General features: G+C 37.5%; 1 protein-coding gene across 1 annotated transcript in view; it reads left to right on the forward strand.

Annotated features, from left to right (window-relative positions):
• Nucleotides 1–329: 329 nt before the first annotated feature.
• CNTN3 (contactin 3) overlaps nt 330–26,621 on the forward strand; it is a 53,560-nt gene continuing 27,268 nt past the window's right edge. The window contains exons 1-6 of the mRNA XM_086619315.1: nt 330–420; nt 13,941–14,144; nt 14,451–14,553; nt 15,540–15,724; nt 23,797–23,933; nt 26,192–26,321. Coding sequence (XP_086475441.1) covers nt 348–420; nt 13,941–14,144; nt 14,451–14,553; nt 15,540–15,724; nt 23,797–23,933; nt 26,192–26,321 — 832 coding nt within the window. The 5' untranslated portion in view covers nt 330–347. The remainder of the gene's footprint in view (nt 421–13,940; nt 14,145–14,450; nt 14,554–15,539; nt 15,725–23,796; nt 23,934–26,191; nt 26,322–26,621) is intronic.

Below are 26,621 nucleotides of genomic sequence, written 5' to 3' on the forward strand. Positions count from 1 at the left end.
AAGAAACAGTGGCTTAAAGACCTATTTTTAAGTTATGCTTATGACTGCTTTTTGGTTATCAAAATTAGGGTAGCGTAAGCCTAGCATAAGAACAAAATTAGCCATAAGATCTGTTTAATTAGGTTCTTGTAAATTAGTTCACTTCAGTCCTACTTGTGTCATCCTCCCTGGTGTTGAACAGCCATTTCTTTTGCAACTGATCCACTGGAATCGCGGAACTTAGTTGCCGGCTAAGAGATGCGATAGAGTTTGAGAACTTGCAACTCCTGTGTATTTTGTCTCTTCTGTTTCCTAATATCCAGCTCACCTTTCTTTCAAAACCAGATCTTGAAAACTCCAGGACGAAGATGAGAAGCGCGGTGTCAGTTCGAGAGGGGCAGGGAGTCGTGCTGCTCTGCGGACCACCCCCCCGGGCGGGAGGTAAGGGACCTTCAAACCGGAGCGGCTGGGCTGTAAAGTGGAATATCTCCCTGGAAAGGCAGGAGAGAGGGATCTTTCCAAGAGAGCAAGAGTGAAACCTGGTTCCCCAAGTAAACACGGGGAGAAAGAAAACAAAAGACGGGGAGGGAGAACCAAAAGAGGGGGGAGAGAAGTACTTAGGAGGATTTACTTTTACCTTCAAATGCCTTTCTAGCTCCTGGTAATTTCTGTGCACTTAACATGTCTGACTTTTATTATATTTCCAGTAACTAATTGAATATCTTCTGGAGTTAAATTCTGCCCAATTTCACAATTGCTGAGCCTCGATGAATCTAGTTTTCTCTATGACTAGACAAAGAGTAGATTGTTGTCTTCAATTATGCTACTATCTGCCTGTTTTCTTGCAATCAAGATGCTCGATAATGTAACGTAATGATGCTGGCATAATTTCAAAACATTGCTGACTCGAGGGGGACAGGGAAACCAGATATATGGATTCTTGGTGTACCAAAAGTTGCAAGTCTGTTTTATCATTCATTCTGCATCTTCAGTCTTTGACTAATTGCTATTAAGCCTCAAGTAATATTTGAAAGTAACTGGTTTTATTTGTTTTCATGTGGAGTCTCACTATTGAAGGGCTGTGATGTTAAACATTAGATTTGATTTCCAAGACAAGGTAATACAAGCTAAACATTGAATACAATAATATAGGTATTGCGGCCTCTTAAATTTGGTAGAGTCCAAGCAGACACAGCTGTAAAGTGGCAATTTTACAACTGTCTGAGTTTGCAGAATTTTTCTCTCTAAACTGATACATACCGTTAAATCATCTTTATAGCCTTACAACAGCTTTGTCTTTTCAGCTGCTGAGAAAATAGGTCATTCTCTCAGCTATCTGTAAGAATTAGAATGATTAAATTTTGCTTCTATATGCAGTCCAAAGTCTGAGTTACCCTGGCCATTCTTAGACTCACATCCTATGCATGGGTATGTGGCCAGAGGTGGTCACCACACTGACTACAACTCTGCACTGAGTCTTGCAATGTTTACGTTTGAGGTGATAAACAGGAGATGATGAAAAAAATGCTCATAATGCAAAGAACAGTGGTTCAAAGCAACATGTGGAAGAGGTGAGGATTTCTTTTGCATTCAGCAGATGGGATATGATTGACACCCCCTACACTAAGGGTGTTATTCATGCAAAAATGAGAGAGCTGTGAGGGCTTCGGGAATTATTGAATGGAATTGAGAATTGCTATCAGAATTATTTAAAATCCTTGAGGCTTTCTGAGAGATGGAGGATTAACCATTAAAGTTTTCAGGAGTCATGGAGCAAGGTGGAAAAAGTCCTTCCTCTTCTTTCTACACTAAAATAAACCTATAGCACAGTGATATAAAGCATGCAGTGCCTCTAGATCTGGCACAGTAGGATGCAGGTCAGTAAGTCTTAGATAAAATATCCATCCATTAAGGAGAAGTAGTTTGTTAGGAATAGCAGGGGATGATTTAGGAACAGCTGATCTGCCCTGAGGGCTGTTCAGTCCTTTCCAGATCAGTGATCTGACTTTTTTTTCCCTTTGATTCCATATTTGTTGCACTGAGTTATCAAATAATTTCAGACAACACTAATCCTAAAAACTTTCTCAAATACCTTGTTTTCTCTTCCCCTTTAGCCCCCAAAATATTGTTCTCTTGTGTTGGGTCATGTCATGCAATTTCTAAGTTCGTGCTAGCTCAATGGGGATTTGCACTTATTTCTTACAGTCGCTGTTACGAGCCTTCAAGAAGAGACTCAATTAAATTGTGATTATTCCTTCATACACAGCATTCTATTTTTCAATAGAAACCAATGTTCATCCCAGAAGAAATACTAGGTCATAGTATGGAAAAAGGAAATTGCTTCCTTTCTATAATTTGGCGTATTTTTTTCTTTGCTTATCTTAGCTCCAGATATTTACTTTAGTAATATGAATGTCCCCTTTCAAAGGGGGAGCGAATTATTCATGCAATTAACAGTACTTTTATCTTTTTGAAGTTTGCAGTTACAGTTCCGTCAGGGTATGGACATCTACCATTTAAACCGACAGTGAAACTACTTCCAATGAAACTCTTTATCTTGGAATAGAATCATTTAGGCTGGATAAGACGTAGTGTTCAACCAGTTGAACTAAGTCCAACAATGAACCTAGCACTGCCAAGTCCACCACTAAACCATGTCCCTAAGTGCCATGTCTGCAAGTCTTTGAATACCTTCAGGGATGGTGACTCAACCACTTCCCTGGGCAGCCTGTTTCAGTGCTTGACAACCCTTCTGGTGAAGAAATCTTTCCTAGGATCCAATCTAAACCTCCCCTGATGCAACTTGAGGCCATGTCCTCTTGTCCTATCGCTTGTTGCTTGGGAGCAATCTCAGTGAACACCTCCAGTTCCCTCAGCCGCTCCAGACTTGTGCTCCAGACCCTTCATCAGTTTCATTGCTCTTCTCTGGACACGCTCTAGTACTTCCATGTCTGTCTTGTAGTGAGGGGCCCAAAACTGAGCACAGTATTTGAGGTGTGGCCTCACCAGTGCTAAGTACAGGGGGGCAATCACTCCCCCAGTCCTGCTGGCCACGCTATTTCTGATACAAGCCACAATGCTGTTGGCCTCCTTGGCCAACTGGGCACACTGCTGGCTCATACTCAGCCAGCTGTTGACCGGCACCCCCAGATCCTTCTCTGTTGGGCAGCTTTCCAGCCCCTCTGCCCCAAGCCTTCGTACACTTCATGAACTTCATACGCTGAGCTTGCATTTTATTTTATTTCTTTGGTGGCTGTTGGTGCACAGGGGCAGGAAGACGATGCTCAATATTTCCAGTTGAGGGTGCACAGATCGGTTTTATATTTCTGTCAAGAAACAAGAGCTGTATCGCAAACCACTCCAGCATTTTCTTTGGAGTTATCACGTTTTCCCTCTTCAGCATTCCCTTTTTTAGCAGTCTTGTTTGAGGTTTACTAAATGGGAGATTAAGTAAATGACTGGCTTTGTGTGTGAACGTTTTTCACCAAATATTTTACTAATTCAGCTGTGGTTTATGTTTAGATAATGTAAGTTGTATGATAATCGAGCAGTGATTTTTGGATAATTAAGATGGTCATCTGTCATCGTTCCACATGACCATACTTCTGTATATAATTTTAATTCTGTTACTGGGAACCTGTTAAAATACCCTGTTTTCCCCACAAATCAGTAAATCATTTCCTTCACATAATCAAAAGATAAAATGACATCTAAAACTGATTTATGTAGATCGCTTGTCAGTTTTTATAATATTTTTCAGTTGTAACCATTAAATTCTACTGAACTCTGAAGCTATTTTGACTTTTTTAAAGGACTGTGTCGATATAACAAACATCTCACATACAAAACTTAATACTGGACATAATTAACATGCAGCCAGTTAAAAAACATTCATGCACTGCTAATTTTTTTCTGTTCTGCCAAGAATGGAAAAGGCTAGACATACAGAGATCTAAAAATGATTTTTCTCTACTATTGATTTTGTTCCAAAAATCAGTATCTAAGGAGTGACAAAGCCCTGAATAAAGCAAATCTGCGAGTTCCTTTAGGGATTTACCTGCTGTTACTACTTTATGTGTATTGTGATTGTCATGTAGCATGTTGTAAGATACTATTTCTATTTGCTAGATATTATGATTTGTATTTGTTTAGTACAGTCACAGTTTTACTAACCTGACATGGATTTTGAATTTCAGAAAATGTTACTAATTTTAGGTATATTCTAATCTTCAGGAGAGGAGAAAGCAATGAGGCGTAGTCCTTTTACGTTGTCTATGGTCATTTCAGGGCTGCTTACACACAGAGAAAAACATGATTTTTAATGCTAGAAGTGAAGATTTCCTTGACATTATTCAAACTTTTCAAGGAATTCAAGCCTGCCTGGAAAAACTAGACCTTAATTTTAAGTTGGTGGATATACTCCCTGTTATCTTCTTAACTGTGTGTAGTAAGACCATAACCCACAAGAACTTCAGTAAGCAGCAAGAAGGTTGTGGAGCTGAAAAGCTGTTGCTTGGAAATTGCAAGGAAATTCTACTTATATTCATGATTAGCCTCGTGTAATACGTGTCCTATTTTATGCATTGTGGCAAGGATGTTTCTACATAACTAAAGCAGCAAGACTATGTCCTCTGTGTTACTACCATACCCTGAGAAACACTGACTTAATTGATAAATGAGACTGTACTTGAAGGATAGGGATCAATCTAGCTTATAGCTTATTATTTTAAAGTTATGACATACTGATTTGAAATTATATTAGATCATGGAAAAATAGATCCCAGTTTTATTGCGCACTGCTTGGTATGACAAATCATTCAATGAATAATGTCATGTCTGTTGCAAATTAGCTTTTAGACCTGCAGGTTTTTGCTCATGTCTCTTGTATTTCCATTTGAAGACCTGCAAGTTCCAGCAAGACTCTGCTTCATGAATAGCATGGCATGGAAGATCTCATATGCCAGAAATATTTTGATGCTTTGATTGTACCTTTTCTGTATCAACATGCTATTTTTTAGGGAACTATGAACTGAATTAATTTTACTCATTTCGCTTTGGAAACATTTCATACCCTTAAAACAAGGAAAACCCAAACTGATAGGACTCCAGAATTCCATTTATTTTCTACTGTCTCTCAGTGTGTTTTCAGGAGGTGGAAGGCATCCTGGTTTTACACTTCTGCTTTCTGCTTTTGTTGCAGTTTGTGGATGACACTCATCTGGGCATAAGCAATAAATCATACTTGTGGTAGGCACATTATGGGGTTTTTGCACGAAAATACATTCTAAGGAGAGTAGTACGTTGAATATTGTAAAAGTGATGGCCTTTAAAAGTGGTTCCGTAGAGTTCTCGAGCTGTTCTCAATCTGCCAAGGAGAAATGGTATTTTTATTTAAAAATATATTTTGCAATACTCCTGCTGGTGTCATCATCATCATCTGCACAAATTTCAGCTGACAGTTTGAAACCAAATGGTACCCAAGAGAGACTTAGATTTGTCCATACGAGGGACAATAATATATGTTTGCAGGTGGATTTTATAAAGATTTCTATCTGTCAGAGCGTTATTTTCACCACCAGTAACAAACCAATGCTACAGAGGCACTCTGTCTGTTCTGCACTTCATCAAATGCAGTCTTTCTGAAACACTTTTTATTTTGATAAAACTGTTCCAGGTGAAGTAAACCAGACTAAGTTAGTATATCCTTATTTATATATTTGTGCAACATCTGCAGCTACTTTCAGTACATGTTTTTAAGCTAGCATGGAGATGTATTACTTGCCTTAGAAACTTTTAGCAAAAGATGCATGATTCCAGTTTGGGAAAGGGCAAACTGGACAAGCAAGGTACCACTCCAGATAATTACCAGAACTCTTTTATTAGCTCCATGTTTCATTATGCCCATTAATGACACTGAATATATGAATATATTAGTATTTTTGTTTATTCCTTAGATATTTGGTATCCTATCCCTTTCTTAAGTCTTGATTTACAAAGAGAAATACCTGGATTGTGAAGGTTAGCTTCATAGCCAGGCAGTCAGTAGAGCATAAAGCCTGGAAACATCTATGATCAGTAATATTAGCTCTCGTAAATTTTGCACTACATCTCCAATGCCCATTGCAAAATGCTGATGGGAATATTGCAGCTTTTTATCAGTTTGTTTTCAAGGCAAGATTCTAGCCTTCAATCATTCGTATATATTCATACTTTTTTAGAGTAGCGTTCCAATCAGAAAACAAACCAATATTTTTAAATCTCAATATTTTAAAGCTAGATTATTCTTTTCATTCATGGGGTGAGAGTGTGTGACAGCAAACCATAGTCTGCAGTGAGGGGCACAGTTTCACCTACAGCTTAAGGAGGAGTTTTGCCTAAGCTTGGATCGGCTCCTGCTGGCTGCAGTACATTTGGTTTCCACCAAAAATTCACTAAGAATTGAGTGTATCTAGTAGCAGCATGTATAATGTAGGCTGTTGTGCAGAGAGCAAAGAGTAGAGCAGACTTTTTGTGGGAATAATACTGTATAAGTTTCATCAGCAACATGTATGTGGGTGCTCCAGAAGACCTTGAAAAAACATGGGATGTGCACTTTATTGCTGATACCTGCTCTCCGTTAGACCCTTTTCCTGAACCTAAGTAAACTGGAAGAGGCAGAAATATGGGTTAAGAATCTCTTAATGGGAAGCTATGCCTCTTGGTGGTAGAGTGTTGGTTAGAAGAAGTGGGAGGGATGGAAAGAAAGAGGGAGAGGTAGATTAGGAAGAACCGAATTGCAGGAAAAAAGTTCAGGTCAAGCCTTTAATCTAGCTAGTGCCAGGTATCCGGTATGTCTTGGAGAAAGAGAGGAGAAAATGACTGGATTTAGCCCTCTACCAAGATTATTTTTATCCCTAAATTGTTACTAGGGTGTTTTTCTTCTCCAACACTTTATGATCTTCTCTACTGAAATATTTGAGGTTTTTCTTTGAAAACAGAATAGATGAGGAGGAGGAGGCGGCAGGAGGGAGATGGCTGCAGTCCCATCACACAGTCATAGCTGATCGTTACACTCTTAAGAGTACTGAAATTAATTTTAGTTTTTCACAGGGGTTTACCAAGTACCTCCTCCTAAATGAGTGCAAGACTACTAAATGAAGTTTATCACTAATTACTACTTCAACTTTATAAACATTAGTACATTCCTTTGAAAATTTACTCTTGGGTATTTCCATTAGTTTCCCTTAGTTTATCTCTCTAATATTTTAACATTATAAGAAATCAGATGTGTTTTAGTTGAGCAATAACATAAACTATGATCTTTTTGTCCTCAAAATTATTATAGGCAGGAAGCAATTTAAAATACTTTCAACTATTGAAAGAGCACAACGGAGTTGTGAGAAATGCTCTGAGCAATTAAATGTAAAGTTCTAGGGAGGTGATTAAAAGAACAATTTGTCATTTGAAATTGATATGGCTAATGGGTATGTATTTAAATGTTGCTTCCTAAAGCAGTTTCTTACTTTTCTGCATACTTCTAGAGTATGAACAATTTGATCAGAGCCAGTACACTTTGAGTGACACAGCTAGTCTGAAACAATTACTTTAGAAATGTGATAAAGAGGAACTAATCCATCATCCCGCACAGCTACAAGGGAAGTGAAATTGGGTTTTTATTCAGCACTGGAACCCAAATAAAGAAAAGCATTTTGTTAGACTCTCCCATTAGCATCTGGATTTCCTTCGGAGCACCAAGGAACATTTAACCTGCCAGTTAAGGAGCACTTTTATGTTACAAGATCACATCCGGTTTGGAACTTAACACTGGCTGATGGTCAAACCCCCATGTGACAGAAGGAGGGGGGAGAAGGGGGAAGGAAAGACAGACATGGGGCAAGGCCATGTTGCCAACCTGCTTTTCCAGTGGATGTGCTGTTCAGAAATGTACTTAATGTGAGTTTTTCTGTGATATTAATAAAGAAATAACACTGCCAGTCTTGAACATCTGTGTTTCCCAAGGATGAGCTTAGAAATGTTAGTTTTAATTAACAATTATGTGCTTTGCTTTTGATGCTGCTTTGAAAGACTTAAAAAAAAAAAACCTCTACAAATTGTTGAGTGTGGAGGACAGACCTTCAGTGGGCTGTTCTACATCACCAGAGCTTTGTCACCTGTGGCAGCTGTGCAAAAGTAATCAACTAGTGTGTGCAGTTACTACTTGGCCAGTTCTGTGGTTGTGGTGTAGGTGGGGGCACAATAGAGAAAAATATAATTCATCCTGCAATATGTTTAAGGAATTGCATCTTTTTTTACATCACACCAGCTCATTTCAAAATCAGAAAATGAGGGGACTCTTACCATATTCTGTTTAAAAATGAAAATTAGGTGTCAGTCTGAAGTAGGAACCTTGCAGTTTCAGCTAAAACATTTCAATATTCTCATTAAATGTGTAGATTGAAATTGGAAGATATTACATAGGTCTCTTGCACTACTCTCATTGTTTTGGGTTATTCCATACACAGAAGTTGCATGCCTAATTACCTGCACAGCATGCTGAAAATTCATCTTTTATATTTTATCTACAAAATAATTCACCTTTTATGCCAAAAAGATTAATGGTACACATTAGTTTCAAATCAGGGTGTTTCCATTATACTCTGGAATAAAATGAGTTTCTCAGGATACGTTCTTCACTTTTTGTAGCTGAACTCAGATTCCCATCATGCAATTTACATTTTGTATAAACAAAAAATGTCTTCAGCCAAAAGAAGAAAGTTATTTTAAAGAATTTGGGCTGAATTGAAGAAACCTTTATTAACCTCCAAACTTTTTTTCCCCGGTTGGGAAAACTTTGTAATTATTTTAACCAGATACTCATTGTCTCACCTTACTCCTGGTGGCCACAATTCAAGCCCTGCTATAGAGGTTTGGTTTATAATTGTCATTATTTTTATATAGAAAATATTAACAAATACTAAATTACCAACCTACAGTTGATAGACTGTACTCTGAAGTTTGCTGCTAGAGTTTTGCATTGTTAGTGGTATAACTGCTTACATGCAAACAATTCAAGATCCTCCTCAGAAATAAGCAGTCTGAGTTTTGTTCTGTTTTTCTCAGCTGAACACACATAGGACAGGGCTTTTTTTATTTTCTGGGCATCTATTGTGCTGCAGAATATGCCCTAAACCCCTGAAAATACGTACAATTTATTTCCAGTAAAATTCTAAAGAGTTTTTTCATTGTCAAAATGGTATCTTTTTTGACAGTGGCATCTCAAGACATTATAACATTTAGTTTACGCATATGTTACAGGAACCTATATTGGAGTACATAAAAACTTTGTCTTATGCCTTCATTGCACAAGATTTTTATTTGTAAAGCAACCTTTAATCTTTGCCCAAAAAATGAGAAAGGTGTGATTTATTTTATGGCAGAGTTAAAGTGTTACCTCTCGTTTTTGGCTAAAGTCCAGGCACCAAGAATGGCCCTTCAGCTGATTGTGGTGGCTTGCCAAAGGATGGACGGACTACTCGGGGCAGTGAAATAAAGTAGCCAAGTTTGCCCACGTGAGAGGGAGAAGTGGTGAATGGGGAGTTTGAAGGCAGTGCATGTAAGATAAAATGTGTTATACTCCCTGTGGGCACCCACAGCCACAAGTACAGTGACCTAAACCCAGAGTAGTGAAATCCTCTAAGGATTAAGCTGCAGTGAGCTAAGTACGGTTTACGTCCAGGTTAAGAGTGTCCACTGGAGTTTAATGCACTTTACCTCATGCAGATTAATTTCCTGCCTTTAAATGATTTGGTTGTGCTTTCCCAAGGGTTCCTGTGCAGACAGCTGGACAGAGTTGTCCTCAGAACTGCTGACAGACTGATGTTCCTGTACATCAGTGCCCCAGAAATCCGTACCCCCTTGCTTCGTGCCTGTGCCGCGAGAGCTTGCTCCTTCCTGAGTGATGCTCATCTGCAAAGCAAGAGACTTTTCTCATTTTCTGTCATCTCCTCACAGTTTGAGCTGAAACTGGGCCAAATGATGATCTAATTGCTTCTTTTTTTTTTTTAATTACAGAATCTGTCATTATCCTCTCAGAATCAGTGTTACTTTTCCATTACTTTTACTCTTAACTCTAAGGTAGATAATTCAAAATAGCTGGTTGCTACAAATTTCCCTGACTTTAATTGCAGTTTCTGTCATTGCTAAATTTTGTCTGATTCCTTTCTTGCAAACAGTTTTTTTGAAAGCCATACACCATCCTGTAAGTGCCAGTTGATGAGGAAACACCAGGATATTTCAGCTTCCCATTGTATCTCTGTTACAGAATACAGTATAATCTGAATTGGAGAACTGTATGAAAAAAATACAGATTTGGGTATCAATGTTTGACACGAAACTTCTTTTTTTAACAAAAAATAAAACTATAAACCTCTAACTATTTTTCAGTCAGCTTGATGCACTCAAAATCAAGTATTTTAATTTCAGGATTATTTATGGAAACATTGGTTTCACTAATTGAAATCTAGTCAAGTTTAAATGTGTTTCAGAACAATACTGTTCACATCATTTACTTTTGGCTCTTTTAGAAATCTCGTTTAGGTGTGAATTCCAGGGCTAGCAGATACATATTAAGTAGATACATGGGAGTGGTGATCCTAAACAAAAGGAGCAAGCGATGGAGGGGAGCGACGAGCGGAGACGACCTTCAGAATTTGTGTGTTTAGTGTGTGAAATAAACTTTATGAATTATCCTCCTCCTTTCGGTCGTAGGTCTGTATGCCCTTTTTTTTAGGGTTTTTTTTTTTTCAACCTTTTGATTAGCTGACTTCCTGAATTAACTTATACTTTTGGATTCCCACAGCTACTGTTATCTGTTTACAAGAAATAAAATTTCCCTGGTTTCATTCCATGGTCTCCCACTGATGCATTGCAGCCTCTCTTAGAGGAAATGTGTAATGTAATTAAAAGTAATCTTTTCATGCATAAGTTTAAGGTCTAACTTTGAACCCAATTAAATGTGTGGGGCTTCCCCCTTTTTATGTTCCTTTAGCAATATTAAACTTTTATTACACAGAAAGTGAAGGTATGTTTTTCAAGGCTCATAGATGGCAGGAAATGGCTGTGGCATATCATCAATGATACTGATTTAATTGTTGAATTTTGTAATAATCTAAGTTTAAAAGTGACAGGCAATTTTGTGAGCCATTTTTAATTGAACACTTTGATGCACAAAGCACCTAGAACAATATGAGCATGCTGGGCATGTTGTGGCTTGTAGACTGTACAGTAAATAATAATCAAATAATGCAAAATAAAGAGGAGAAGCCAACCAAGATGTAGTAAACAAATAAAAATTGAGTAATAACTGTAATTTCCAATACCTTATCCATGTATAGTTGCCAAATAAGGAAAAAAATGCATTGGAAAGCAAAGGCTTAGATCTCTGAGGAAGCCCAGGAGAGACATATTACTCCCATTTATAACAGAAAATCAACTGAAAACTTGTAATTGACAGAAAGGAAGTGAGTTTATGTCCCTTGAGGTGCCCTAGGATCAGCAACAGGCAAATGGTATAAACAAAATAAATCACAGAACAAGTTGTTGAATATGAATTTTTTTGGAAAATAAGAATACAATTTTGTAAAGTACAATAAATATAAAATGAAGCATTGGCTGTGGGGTGCTGGTAAAGAAACACCCTGCTCCTTTTTTAAGAGAGTCGATGAAAATGTATGTTGAATGGGAAATTGGGTTTCCAGGAGTGCTTATTCATAGGCTATTGAAGGATCCAATTAAACTGGAATACGCTTTGCGTGGCTTTCATAATCATAATGACTGATTTCAATGAGTTTACTCTTGACTTAACCCAATATAATAGGAACTAAATCAAGCTGCTTATTTTCCTGCTGTGTATCCAGTTCTGTCCATCCCCTTTGAATGTTTTGAATAATATCTTTTTTCTTTTTATTTTCCTTTTTTTTTTAGGAATCAAATAATATTTTGAGCTAAGGAAAACAAGTAGCTCCATAAATACCAGTAAAGTCTGGCTTCCCACACTTTTGTGTCTTGTGGATGTCTGAGTTTGATGTAGAGCTGAAAATGCAAATTATTTTTTTTCTTACAGTTCCTGAACTGATACCTAATTTTGTTTATAGCCTTTTGCTCAGCCTTATGGTCACTGTCTTTATCCAGCTGCTCTGAGAAATGACGTTATGCTTTATTTTCTAGTCTTTCCTGTAGCAAGACCATATAATTTGTTCTCTCAAAGAGGTTGTAGTCCCCTTCAAAGTCTCCAGGCATAGTCTTTCTTTTTTTCCTTTTATTTTTTCCCTTTTAATTTTTTTTTATTATTATTATTTGAAGTGGCTGATAGATACTGAATAGTGCCAGGCCACAGCCAGAACTGTGCACAGTATGGCTTTTGTATGAGACTCTTGTGGCACAACTCAAGTCTTGCTGAAGTCAGGGTAGATGACAGGGTTTTACTTCCCACTGCACTAACTACCCTGTTTTGTCTTGGCAAATCCTCGTTGGCCTTCCTTGTGGTAAATTAATTACACCTCTTGTGTTTTGTATGAAGGAACACCCAGAGAAAGCCATTGTTTCAGCTGAGGAGACACGCTGCAAGCCCAGAAGGGTAGATGGCTGTTTTCAACAATAAATATTTCCAAACATGACAAAAATTTAACTCTTGAGAAAAGTCCTGAGACTGTTAATTGTTCATAACACACCACTCCTACAAAATCATGTTAATGGAAGGAGTTTAAATATTGATAGAAGAAAATTAAATGCAATTACGATAAGCCATTTTATTTGATGCCCTTTTTGCATTAGCCAGTCCATAAATATTTTAATAATTTCATTTATTGAATGTTTTTTCATCCACACAATCTTACGTTGGGTTAAATTGTCCTGTTGGCTTAGTGCTTTCCTGGGCCACATATTCATCGTCAACGAGAGTTATGAAAATGCCTACTCTCCATTTCATGACTGCATCCAAATTTATGCACTTTGAAATTAAACCTGTGCAAAAGGGGTGATCTTCATGTTGTAGGGGCAGTGCAAATGCTACAAGATATTTTAACGTGAAGGCAGGTCAATCAAGCTATAATCGTCTCTAATTAACACTTGGAGAAGCTGTAATCTTTTTATAAACTTTCAGCTGAGCCGCACTTGGGTGAAAAATTATTTCTTGCCTGGAAAGCTATTAAAAATTAATTTCCTTTGATTCTGTAGGATATGAATGAGACAACCACATGGCCTTGCGCAGGAAGGGGCTTTTGCCAATTAAAATTCGGCTCACAGAGCTTGAAGTGGTGTTCAGGAAAAAAAAAAAAATCAAAGCAGTTTTTGCCAAATCTCTTAGTTTGTCTTTTGAAGTGTGGTTTTCCTTTCAAGTGACCGTAATGAATGGTAGTGAAGGCTACTTTGCCAATTCAGAGATATTTTTTTTAAAGGAATTTTTATGGGCTTTTGTATGTAAAAAATAGTTTTACTGAGTGGGGAGCCCTATTGGGAATTTAAGCTTCTTTTGAAATTCCTTTCACTTGCATACACCTGTGTTGTTTCTGTGTGCTAAGTTTCTGAGTTCTTAAGTAGCTACTAGATGCATAATGTTTCCATTTTAGCAAAGTTCGGTTTTATTTTTGCTGTCTGTTCCCCTTTCTCTGCATATTAAGCCTTAAAAAAAAGAGTAGATCAAAAAAAATCATCCTTGCGTAGAGCACTTTGAATTCCTTTCACCTTTTCCTTCTGCTGGAGGAGATATGGCTTTGGTGAAAAGATGCTTAGGTTTGGGGTTTTTTTTGTTTTGCTTATTTCTGGTACCTTCAAATTAATTTCTCTCTTTCACTAGCTGTCTGGTATTGTTTGTTACATAATACAGTATTATATGTAAAAATAATAAAATAAACTGATCTTTGAAGAAGAAAAAAAGAGTGAAAAACCCTACCAAACATCTTTACTTCTCTTTTATTACCAATTAGAATTGTCATTTGCTTGGATCTTCAATGAATATCCATCATTTGTACAAGAGGACAGTCGTCGATTTGTGTCTCAAGAGACTGGTCACCTCTACATAGCCAAAGTGGAGCCGTCAGATGTAGGGAATTACACCTGTGTTGTAACCAGCACTGTGACCAACAGCCAAGTTCTTGGGTCACCAACTCCTCTCGTCCTGCGCACGGATGGTATGACTTCCCTTCTGCACTGTCAGTAAATAGCACATCTAGTCATCAGTGAACGTTTTTGCCTCTTACAGTGTAACCTTTCGTGCATTTGTAGGATATTGGTTGCTCTAGAAAAAGATCAACAGTTTTGAGTTGCTCCTCTTCCTCTCCTTTCTCCAGTGAAATCACTGTCAGGTCCCTATGCTTCTCTTTCTAAACGGAATGCGAGAGAGAAAAACTTGGTTTTGAATTTAATGTGATGTAATGCTAAAGAGAGAAAAAAGGCTTTAAAAATTAAAAATTACCTTTTTCAATTGTCTCATATAGGTGTGATGGGAGAATATGAACCCAAAATAGAAGTTCAGTTTCCTGAGACACTTCCTGCAGCTAAAGGCTCCACCGTGAAGCTCGAATGCTTTGCACTAGGAAAGTAAGTTTTTGAGTTCACCCATACTGAAAGGTGAAGCACGTAAGGGTTCATCATTCTGGCAGTTGTTTTCGTGGTGTTTCCTAAAGACCCTATTTTTATCATCACAATTATTGCCGTAGAATAAGAGGGCAAAGTTTTGGAGTAGTTTTTAATTTTGTTTAGAATTAAAATGTATATGTTGTCAACACAGGAATATGCATTTTATTTCAAATTATCTTGAATATGCAAAACTGCACTGATCTTATATCCTTTGACCTAGCTCTGCTTACTCTTTGTAGAAGAAACTGTTGTTGAAGTCAGCAAGAATTTTGCCTGAATTTTATTCTTATACGTACTTGATGCTTTCATAATATTATTCTTTCTTTATAGCTAAAATAAAGATTAAAATGCATTCCTTTTCTGAACGATATTTCACACACAATTGATATCTTTTCTCCTTCACAAATGATCTGAGAAAGCATTTATGTTTCTGTAAATGTATTTACTTACCACTTTGCGGTTTATTTGCAGACAGCTTTGTCAGGTGCTGGTAATTTTGAGTGTGAGATTGATAACTTCATCGCGTGCTATTGCTTTGGTTCCCCGGCTAGGTGAGGGGAAGCGTTGAAATTGGAGAACGAATGGCTCTTCTGGGATGGGAATTCCAAAAGGCTTGCCTCGATTCTCCTTTCATGGAAGTCACTGGTAAATCTCACCCATCTTCAGGGGAGGCCAGTGTTGATTTACAAGAAATTTTACAATCATTGAGCATTCACGCAGATATTCGTGAAAAATTTGGTACCACAAATAATAGCGTATGAAACAGAACGGCACATGCAAATCAGTTGCCATAGTGTCTGACCATCTGTCATATACAGAATGAATACTGCTTTTGACACAAGCCTTTAGTCACTTCTGAGTTTTATTGTGTACCAGTTTCAGTATCTAATTTTGACAATGAAGTACTTGAAGCAAAGCTGTTTAAAATCCCATTATTTTCTTTTTAGCCCTGTGCCTCAGATTAACTGGAGAAGAACTGATGGGCTGCCATTTCCAAGTAAAATAAAGCTGAGGAAATCCAATGGCATGATTGAAATACCTAATTTCCAGCAAGAGGATGCAGGGCTGTACGAATGTATTACTGAAAACTCAAGAGGAAAAAACATTGCAAGAGGACGTCTCACTTACTATGGTAGGAAACTTCCTTTCTCCTTCTCTCCCACCCTTCTTTACACATGAGATATGCACTCTAGGGTACTTTGGGGTTCAGCTTCTGCAATACCATCAAGCATTCGTGCTTGAAAACCTTGTGCCATCTTAACTACTCGCAGAGAAGGAGAGCTTCTGCACTAGGTTTTTGCATAATGCTTGTAATAAATGTCCAGGCTCAAAAGGGTTGCTAAGAGTAGTGTAGGAAGTTTTTGTGCTTATTTTTCTATGAGGGAAAGACTTTTTAATTTTTTTTTTAACACTTCTTATTGGTCCATTGGTGAAACCTTAGATTTTCAGTCAATTGGATTTATTTGGGGGATCATTTAGGCCTCGCATTCACAGGAAATGCAAATTTCATCTTGCTTTAGGAAGAGCTTACTGATGGATATTGTCAATCCTTTGCTTTCAAAATGGCCAATTTTATTTTAAAATGAGTAAATAAATGAGAGAATATAATCCAACATAGGAAATGAAATAACATGAAATTTAATAGCTGGAAACAGAGTCTCTTGTGCATTTAAGGCTTTAGAGTGAAATGAATATCAGCAAAGGTCGTTGGTGGTGTTTTAAAGCTAGAGTGATTCGCAACAAAGTGGTAATTGACAATTTTTGTTAAAGCCAGATCTCAGCAAATATAATTTTCTTTAGGTAAATGGCAATTTAAAGAGTGTTTCAGACTGCGCTTTGGAACGCTATTCCTCATACAGGAATATTTGAGCAAAGATTATTTTTTTTTAAGTTGTATAAAAAAGCTCAGAGCATAGCTACTGTGCAGCTTCGAGCAAATGCTTTTTCCATTTACTACTTCTGTCTGGGAGGCTGCTGTTCACTACAACACACAGATTGCTGCGATGTAGATTTTTGTCTATGAAGATTTTAATTTAAGGCACAACAGATTTGATAAAGAGGAAGGAAAAGAGACTTCTCCCCTCTCAGCTTCCAAATTAATAGTTGCATTGAATCAGTGCCCCATCATCATTGTTCAAGTGTAGGTTGGACGGGGGACTTTGAACAACCTGAATTTTCCATACACTAGTTGTGATTATGACTTTTTGAGAAATCCTATTAATAACATAGGGCTGAAGATCTGAGATCCTTCATCTGCCAGTGTCATCTATCATTCCAAATTTGGCACTGCGCATTTGATTTTATAAATTGACTTTTATTAGCTGCTTGAAAAGTTTCAAGCAAGTTGTGGTTTGTGCATCAGTTGGGCTCAGTATTCCTGTCCCAGTTTTAAATCAGGGCAGATGTAAGACACATCAGCGTAACCTGCGTACAAAACAGAGTAGATTTGTTCATTAGTCCTTGTAATGTAATTACGACGTTGGGCAACCTTGAGGTATTTGACCTGCGTTCCAAGTTTTGTTTTGCTCGTTAAAGGACACAGAGCTGAAATAATAAATGTTGCTAATCAATAAAAGCAAACGAGTTGCAGTTTTGTGACAAGTAAATCAGTGTGAACATTTTCATTACAAATCCAGAAAGGGATTTGAACCCTCAAATGGAGTTCATATTCTGATATAAATGTCTGCCCATATTAGATTCATCCCTAATACGGATGTTTATCCTAAAAAGAATAATGAGACCTGTAATGGCATTAATGGCACTCCAACTGTTTCATTTCATTTGTTCTGCTTAATGAAACCCATTCTGCAGAATTGAGTAGACTTAAGTAATCTTTCTTATTTTGTTACTTGCTTTGTTGTTGCAAATGGAATGCCAACAAGCCGGTGTTGAGGATAGGATCATTTTAACAGTTCTTTGATAATTTGAGGGATATGAATTCTGTTTGTAGTTTAATAATGTTCTATAACTGAAGATATCATCTTCTGATGGCTTGTCTCGGCATCTGGTATCAAAACTCAGAAATCTGTCTGGTAAAGAAATCTAACCATATGCCACTCAGTCTTCCTATGAAAGATCAATATTTAAGGAATTTGTTCAAAAAGCAGATGAGGATTTGAGGGAAACTAATGAAGCATAATGAAGACTTAGAATAAAAACCATCCATCTGCCAGAAGGTACCAACTCTGGCAAACATGTCTCAAATCTACGTGGTGGTGTTAGTGGATGTTGGCTGCTGATAAAACAGTTTATTGGTAGAAGTGTAAGACGTGTCTGCTAATCATATACAGAAAAATACGCACGTTACAAATGGACAAATCCCTTTTTATTTCAACAATGAAAACATCTATTTTTCTGTCCTCAAAAGTACAAAGCACATTTCTGGCTTACCCAGGAAAGAGTATGAGAAGACTTTGCCATTGGAACATTTTCCAAGTTGTCTTAGTGAACTAATGTGGGGAAAAAAAAAAAATCTCTTCGGGGGAAAAAAAATGACAAAAATTTTCCATTTGACTGAAAAATAGAAGATTTTCCTTTCTCATCAGATTTTAAAGATTCTTTGTAAATTAAATGTAAAGCTAGTCCTAAACTAAAGCTTGAAACATTTCATTGCTGTGCTATGAAGCAAAACACTCTTATTCTCCTGATTTGTCTTATGAGCTGAAACTGTCGAATTTGAATTCTGAAAATTGGGTTTTTCAGTGCATAAATGATTTGATTAAAAAAAAAACAGTCATGTTTTCTGTGCTATCCTTTCTCTTATTCCAATGCTGAATTATAGTCTTGAAACCGCAAAGCACTTGAACATAGGCTCAACTTTAATCATATCCATAGTCATTTTCTCAAGAATGCTTATAAATTTGGTTTAGAAATTCTGTGCACATCTGTAACTCTCTTTATGAGAAATAAAATGAGTCTTTTTTTTTCTAATTTCATTGTGGATTTTAAATATAAGTCTCAACCCATAGTTGAAGTCAATAATTAAAATAGATACTCTAAACCAGATATTTTTGGTTCTTTCATAACGTTACTAACAGACTATTAATCTTCCTTTTTTCCTTAGGAAGGATTTTATCAAGAAAAGCCCGTCATCAAATATTCAGTTTTTTGTCCTTTGTACAGTTCCAACGTTTGTTTAATGCCATTTTTCTCCTCAGGGAAGTTCAGAATGTGCTAAAAATAGGACAAGATTATCTGACTTTGATTTAATATAAAACCTGAATATATAAATAATTTGCTTTCACTTTTTTAGTATATTCATTTATTATCACTATTAATTCTTTCCATAAAGAGATAATAGAAGAAGAAAGAATCCATGCAGACGTTTCATGGCATGGAAAAATGAGAAGAGATGAAACAATTACATTTTTGTATTTTAAGATGCAATTAAACATGTAACATAGTAGAGATACGTTAAGCAATTAATTTAAAGCATAATTGAAGAAAATATATTCTTAGTTAGCACATGCTGATATAATGGAACTCAAGCTTGACAGTACCAAATTTGAAATGTTTAATAGGGAGAAAAAGTTCTGCTGTTGCTCTTCTCCGTTTGTTCTGCAGAGGTGGTCTGTGAAAGCAAAGACAGACACCTCCCCCAGTAATACGTAGACTTTTATCTAAATTTTTAGTATATAAAAAAATTCTTATGTATGTTGTTAATTATTTTGGTAATAATGTACCGCCAAAATTATAGTGAAACGACATTATTCGTGTATGTGGAAGAGCCTCACTGTTTAAAGCTTTTGTCTGATAGCCTGACTCTATCTTGTTCACGGAGGTGTCTTCAAAACATTAACTACACCACTATAAATGACTCAGTAATATCGAGGAGTTGCTTGATCAACCTAGAGTTTGTCAGTGCTGTCTAACAATATTATTGCCTTGCTAAAGAGAAGAATTATTCATATTTTTTACATCCTAAAACTTTCCCCAATGCTGTAGCAATTACCTGTTGCTTGAGAGCGTTTTTATTTTTGGATGGAAGTCGGATAGTGGACATCTTCAGGGCTGTGTTAGATGCTTTTCTAGGCCCAGTTGTTTTATCAGAAAAAAGTGACTCATGCTTAAAGACACTTGGAGTTTTGAGATAAAACGAGGTTCATCACTGCCGTAAGCATCAGCATGAGTGTCATAGCCTGACTTTCAGCTCTGTTACCTAGAAAAATGAAGGTTGCATTTTCTGGTTAGTTTTTTCCCTGTATGCTTCATAGCTGCTTTCTCTTGAACTATGGAAAGTTCCTTTTGACTCTGAATCAATCACCCAACTACTGAGCTATCCAAAGGTATTTTCAAGGGACATTTCCATCCCAGCTTTCATACTGTTAATTTCAAAGTAAAGGTGAGAGTATAAGCAGGCTGCATCTTATGTGCGAGCCCCAATTAAGGACAGCTTTGGAGCTTCACGTAGTCTTCTGCCTCCAAGCAGAGGCATGGCAGAGCTCAGTACTCTCTGGGAGAGAGCAGTGCCTAGACAAAAGGCATGGGCCTGAAGATCTGCCTTTCCTTCATGCTATTCCTGTGGCTTACAGAATTAGAAGGAGATGTTTATTGGAGTCTCCTACTCTGAAGGAAATCACATAATCATATATAAAAATACATATTGACATGCATCATGTGTGTTATGCCACAAATTATTTACAATTTAGATCTCAGCACAGGCTCTGAAAAGTGTCAACTTCTTCAGCCATTGCTTCCAAGAGCTTTGTTGCAGTCACTCATTGCATTTGGTCTTCAAATGCAACCCCCCAGAGCAGTCATCGCGAAGGATTTCTTAAAAGTCTCGAAAAATGGTTCTTCCTTTCCTTATGGCCTAGAGGGATGCCCTAGAATGTAACGAAGCAAGAGTTTTCTTCAGGAAGACCTGCCTGGCCTAATTAGCTGGAAGAAAAGGGTGAATGTAGCCACCAAAAAAAAAGATGACTGAGTCTTCTCACTGGGATAAATTTTATGAAGTTACACACTTGTATCACTTCTTGCCTGTGGGACCACAAGTATTGCAAGGAATATTTTGGGCAAAAGCAACTGAAGCAAACAAAATACAGGCTGGTGCTTTTCCAGGTGACTGACCATGAGGCTGACGGCTAACCTTCTTTGAAAAAATCAGTTGCCTACAAGTATTTTGTCCTAAGGGAACTTTATATGAATCTTTCATGAAGATTGCACAGCAAGTTGCTAAGAATTTTTAATATTCTCACACAGTATGGATTTCTGTCACAATCTCAAACCCTGCATTACAAACTCCATTAAAACTCATTTCCAACCTGTCAATTTAAGGACATAAGTCTTTTTTTCATCTCAACGAAAATACATTGCCTGCTTGTGTATTCCTTGCTTAAGGAGGAAGGAGTGGTGTCTCCTCAGGAAGATCTAAGTTACACATCAAGCCAATGCAGTAGCTCCATGAGAGAATGGGGCTTTGTTACCAAGTCATTCGTCTTCCTTCAGGAGCACAGATGTGGCAGTGGTGGTGGAACCAAATGTTCTAAGCAGGTAACATTTGCCCAGCAGTGACTATAGACCTCAAGAGGAATAAAGCTGTGTATTCAAAATCGTTTAGGTACAGTTAGGCAGAGCTCAATAAAAAGGGCAGGGCTGGGCTTGGAAAGTCGTGTTCTGTTTTGAGAGGGTGTGTAGATCTACGATGTGTGACCTTCTGTCTGTGCTTTTCTCAGCTGCTGCAAGGTGGACCTTCTTCACCTTGGCCGAGATTCAGGGTATTCAGTGGAATATTCCCAGCTGGAATTGCCCCTGTTTAGCTGCCTTTTCAATGTTGAACTGGTTAGTTGAATTGTTCTTTTTCAGAGTGTTTTTAATACTTATGCAGCCTTTTTTAAAGACTTTGAGATGCGGCAGATTGAAAAGGATATATTTCTTTCTGCTGAATTTCTCCATCAGTAATTTGAAGAGAAAAAGAAGCTTCTTCAAGGATATCACTAAAGTCTATGTCAGCGCTCTCTTTTGAATGAACAAGCACCATAAATCTCTCACATTGTGGCTTAGGAAGCTCTCTATTCTATTCATTTCTGTTTTGAGTGGTTGTCTTGCTCCCACGTTTTCCAAAAAGACCCAGATTATCATATCTGCTGTGGAGACTTGGGAAGCTCTCCTATGGAGACTGTTTGACATGAAGAGTCCTAAAATGATGATTTATAGCGTAGACAATGTTTTTCCTATTAATGGAATTGAATCCAAGATCTTGAACTTGAAAATAGACTCTATTTAACCTACTCTCAAGTGGAGATAGGCAGCAGATGTGAAATATTGCACATGTATGGATCCATCAATAATTCACGCCCTGTTGCTCGTTGCATAAATATTTAGGTGTGCAAAGTGCAGGAAGCATGTTGATGTGGAGTCCTGAGCTTTCATCTCTTTGACACATGTGGGGCAAATATGCCAAATGACAACGTGAGGTGAAACAGTGGCTCTTAAGCGCCAGTGTCACAACATCAGCTTTTCGAGATTGAACCAGAATTAGCATCAGTAAGATAGTGCATTTGTCTGACACAAAGATCAGGTTATCCCGTCTTTCAGAGCTGATCCTGATAAAGAGACTGTAAAAAACAATTATCATCCCCAAATCAGTGAAAGGCATTAATTGCCATGGGGCATGAGAGATGTGCAAAACAAAAGAAATAACAGAAGGTTTTGCTGTCAGAAAATATTGGTTGAATTCCAATACCTCCTACATTAATATCTCAATGAATACCTTGCAGAAAGTTCTTCTGTGAGGAGTTAATCCTGAGTATTTCTACATAAAACATATATAGTACTAATCCTCATTATCATAAAAGTGTGTTACTGTATGTGATCATGTTGTGATCTTAATTGCTGTATTGTAGAACATAAGATGGAGAGAGAATTTGTGTGCTAGAAAAGAATGAATCTTTTTAAAGGAAATGAGTACCAGCCCTCATCCAAACGTTGGTCTGCTGGTCTTGTGCCTGTGGCAATGGAACAGGTTCAGCTCTCAGCTGTGCCGCAGACTTCCCTTGTGGCCATAGGCGAGTCATTAATTTCCCTGGTCTGAATTAATTGCTGTTGTAACTCCATTGTAGTAGGAAGTTCAACGGGAATTAATCTGACCTTCTGAGCTGCCAGAACTCATCTGCAAAATAATGATATTTTCCTGTATCATCAGGGACTTTTTTTTTTTAACTAGTTGTTCTGATATGAGAATGATAGGAGAGTTTCCTAAATTAACAATGTAGGAAAATCGTTAAGGTAATCAAATCGACTCCAGAAAATTCCTTTGCCCTTAGCTGTATATTTGCAACCACATTTCATCCTGCCTGTTTTCTCCAAATGGAGTGTCCAGAATTTATCTTTTCTTGGAGAAATAGCATATATTGAGATTATAAACTTCCTAGTACATTGAATAAATTCTAAGAAAAGTCACTTGAATTAGCAGCAAAAGTGTTGTGCTGCTGTGTGAAATAGCACTAAAGAATAAACTACTGTTGTCTTTCATGCAGTGATGTTTATTTGCCAAGGGAGCTTTTTTTTTTACTCTATGAAAGCTGTAACAGATGTTTTAAACTGTATCTGTACAGTTTTAATTGTCTTTTAGATAATTCTGAAGGATGTATGGTATTACATCACAAATTTGTACAAAAATGAGTGATTTTGTGGACTTCCTTAAGGCCATATTCTGGTTTGCATCACCACATGCTGTGCTAATAACTAATGCTTTCAAAAACAGGCTCATATATCCATGTATTCATCCAGTTAAGTACTGACTAGCATTAGGAAACAATTTAAATGGTATTTAGAACAAAAGCTGACATACCATTACATCTTTTTTAGGACTTAAAGGATTCTCTTCAGTATTAATTTGATGATTTAGCTACATTAATTATTTAATTCCAGTATCACCACTGATTTCTTTATCTTGCGTTTCCCTCAATTTCAAAGTTGTGTTGTTTAATCATTAGTGAGTTTCGTACTGGTTTCACTAGTTTGGCTTTAGTGATCTGTACTCTCAATTTTCTTTTGGTTTACTGCTTGTAATAAAAATGTATAAAAGGAAGAGTGAGTAATTTCTTTCATTAGGTGACTTGAAGCAGAACCATTGAGAATCTCTGGTGGTACAAACCAGTCCATGCAGAAGACCGATGAGTGCCGTGCAAATTAACGCTTTGATTCTGATATGGGACAGTAACTTGTTAGGGTCTTCGTTGTTGATGTGTATTTCATCTGCAGCAAAACCTCACTGGATCCAGACGATAAAAGATACTGAAGTTGCTGTGGAGGACACCTTATACTGGGATTGCAGAGCAAGTGGGAAGCCCAAGCCGTCGTACAGGTGGCTGAAGAACGGAGACCAACTGTCAATAGAGGTAACATTCTGTTTTGAAAACACGATGCTATGTAAAATTAACAATGCTTCATACAATCCATGTAATATTAGTTGAGAGAAATATTTGATACTTGTTTTCGTATGTTTGTCAAGAGCATCCAGATGGAAACTTCAAAAGCTGCAATACCAGAAATATGCAGACAAATTATGTTGTCCAAAAATATCCCAGCTAAAAGGAGATTTAAAAGCAATGATAAAACCATGGAAATCAGCATGTAAGGAAAGGCTGGAGAAGGAAGTTTAATTAAGGTTATGCATTAAGAACCATAAATGAGAGATAGAGGACTTAAATGGTTTTGTTATACTTGCCATAGGCATTTCCTTAGAGGTAATAAGAAAGCATATTCAAGCTTCTTGATGAAAAAAGACAAAAGTCCTAAAAGTTCACCATTACTTAACACAAAGAGTGAAATATAAACAGTAATGTAACATAGGCTTGCTTTGATACAATTGTTAAAGTAAATTAATGGAAAGTAATGCATTTGGTGACAGGGAAAAGACTTTGTACTTGGAAGATGAAATACGTGTTCTCCCGGATCAGAAACACGGAAAAGCATCCGATACCCATATTGATTTTAATTCTCACTGCTTCATTGGGAAAACTGCCCAGTTCAGGCAATCAGGAATATAAACTATGGGCACAGTCCCATTGTGGGAAGGTATTTTGCCCTTGGCCAATGCGTTGTGCTCAACGTTGACACTCACAGACGGAGAAGAAAGAGCAGCTGCCCAAGTGAATTCAGTGGATGGCTATGAAAAATGATCTAAGCACTGAAAAACAATTCTTACCATTCAGAGTGCTATAGTTATGCTCACTAAAAGGAATGGCAGTGTTTTGTGGACAGGTTAAGTGAGGGAGTACAAAATCTCATCTCGGTGATTTAAGAGCATTGTTACCATATCACACGTCACTCAAGTAATGCATTTTTTTTTACCTCAGTAAGTACAAAAATACCTTCTCTCATTCAGTCTTCCCATTTCTCCACTTTTGAGCATTGATGTCCCACCTTTTGCCATGGTGTAAGGGCAGCAGTGTGACACTCTGGAAATATTTAAGGGTTGTAAACTGTAGGGCTAACTCTTTGAAAGCCGGCACTGAGTAGGCATCAGAAGGGGCGTTCTGTGTGTATTGTCATCAGTGGTCTTTAGGTCCTTTACTGCAATAATCCTCCTTCGTCGTGAGTCTCCTCCACAAAAATCTCTTGCTGGAGTTGTTCTGCTTAGCTCCCCTTCTCCATAAACAAATCTTTTGTAAGGAGGAGTGAGAAGAGCAGCTTGGGATGCTAGAGAGAGGCTCAAGACATGGAGACTCAGGCTTGTTCCTCTTTGGGATAGCTTTTGTCCTTTGTCTAACTGACTGAGCACTTTGCAATAAGCTGGGATGGGACCTGTCAAGGAAGGAGCTGAGCTGATCTGTCCTGGCTGGCCCATAGACAGCTGGAGTCACTCCGCAGTGGGGCCAACTGTAAGTGCATGCTCTTAAGAAAAGGCAAAGAGTAAGTACCATTGCCTTCAGCCTAGTGAGCCACATCCAGATTAAAAAAAAAAAACAGAAAAGGTTTTTGAGCATATAGTTTGTTCTTTGGTTTGTTATTATTTCTCTGGTTTTCCCCAAAGGAGAAGCTCCTTTGGTTTTGTCTCTGTCACTGGTTCCTTTTCTCACCAGTTCATACCACTCCATCCTTCGAATTAGTCTCTTCTTACCATAATTCATATAGCTTTCCAAGAATAAGCAAGGTGAGAAGATCCCTATGCTTCAGTATCTTTGTGGGCTCTAAGGCACTTAAATATGTGTCTTCCATTTAATGACTGCTGGAATTTTTTCTGCATAGTATTACAGAGAGCTCATTAGCAAATGGCATGTGTGAAATCTCTAAATAGTGCGAAATGCCAGTGCCATCTGTATAGTTTGGATACTGTGGTCTGTCATGAGGAGCCTAGTGTGATTTTGTCCATATTTCTGCGGAAATACAAAGGCATTTGAGATTGCAAAGCCTCTGTGAAACTGAGCAAGTTTGAAGAATCGATTTCATACGTTGTGTTGCCAAGTCTCCGTATTCGATCGCTGTTGCCATACCATGATGCGGTCATGTCACTTATTTTGGAACAGTTCTCATGATTATGCTGTTACATTCACCCCATTTATTGTGTTTATGCTGTCCTATTTATATTTCTTAATTATTTTAAATTTTTCACAGGAAATATATCATCAATAAAGATATTTTTCTTAATATTCAGGGAAGGATCCAAATTGAAAACGGTGCACTTACAATATCAAATCTAAATCTGACAGATTCTGGCAGATACCAGTGCATAGCTGAAAATAAACATGGTGTCATCTATTCAAGTGCAGAGCTCAGGGTTGTAGGTAAGATTTTCCTTTTTCACTAAAACACAAACCTCGTTCTCCCTCTCCACACACCCTCCACCTGCCTCATTCCATCTCTTCATGATCTCAGATTTAACTCACTCAGATGCTATCACTGAAATAAAACATTTTTGTCCACTTAATATCCTTTTCTCTGCAGTAGCCAGGGGTTAACTCATCTGCTTCCAGAGGATTTGCAGTCCAGTCATTCATTGCTTTAAAACAGAACACAACTAAATTATTAATTAGGGAAAGAGCAGAGATGGGGGCTTGGACACAGGCCCAGAGATTAAAAATGCT

Source organism: Tauraco erythrolophus, chromosome 12, assembly GCF_009769465.1.
Source record: "Tauraco erythrolophus isolate bTauEry1 chromosome 12, bTauEry1.pri, whole genome shotgun sequence".
NCBI classification, from domain to species: domain Eukaryota; kingdom Metazoa; phylum Chordata; class Aves; order Musophagiformes; family Musophagidae; genus Tauraco; species Tauraco erythrolophus.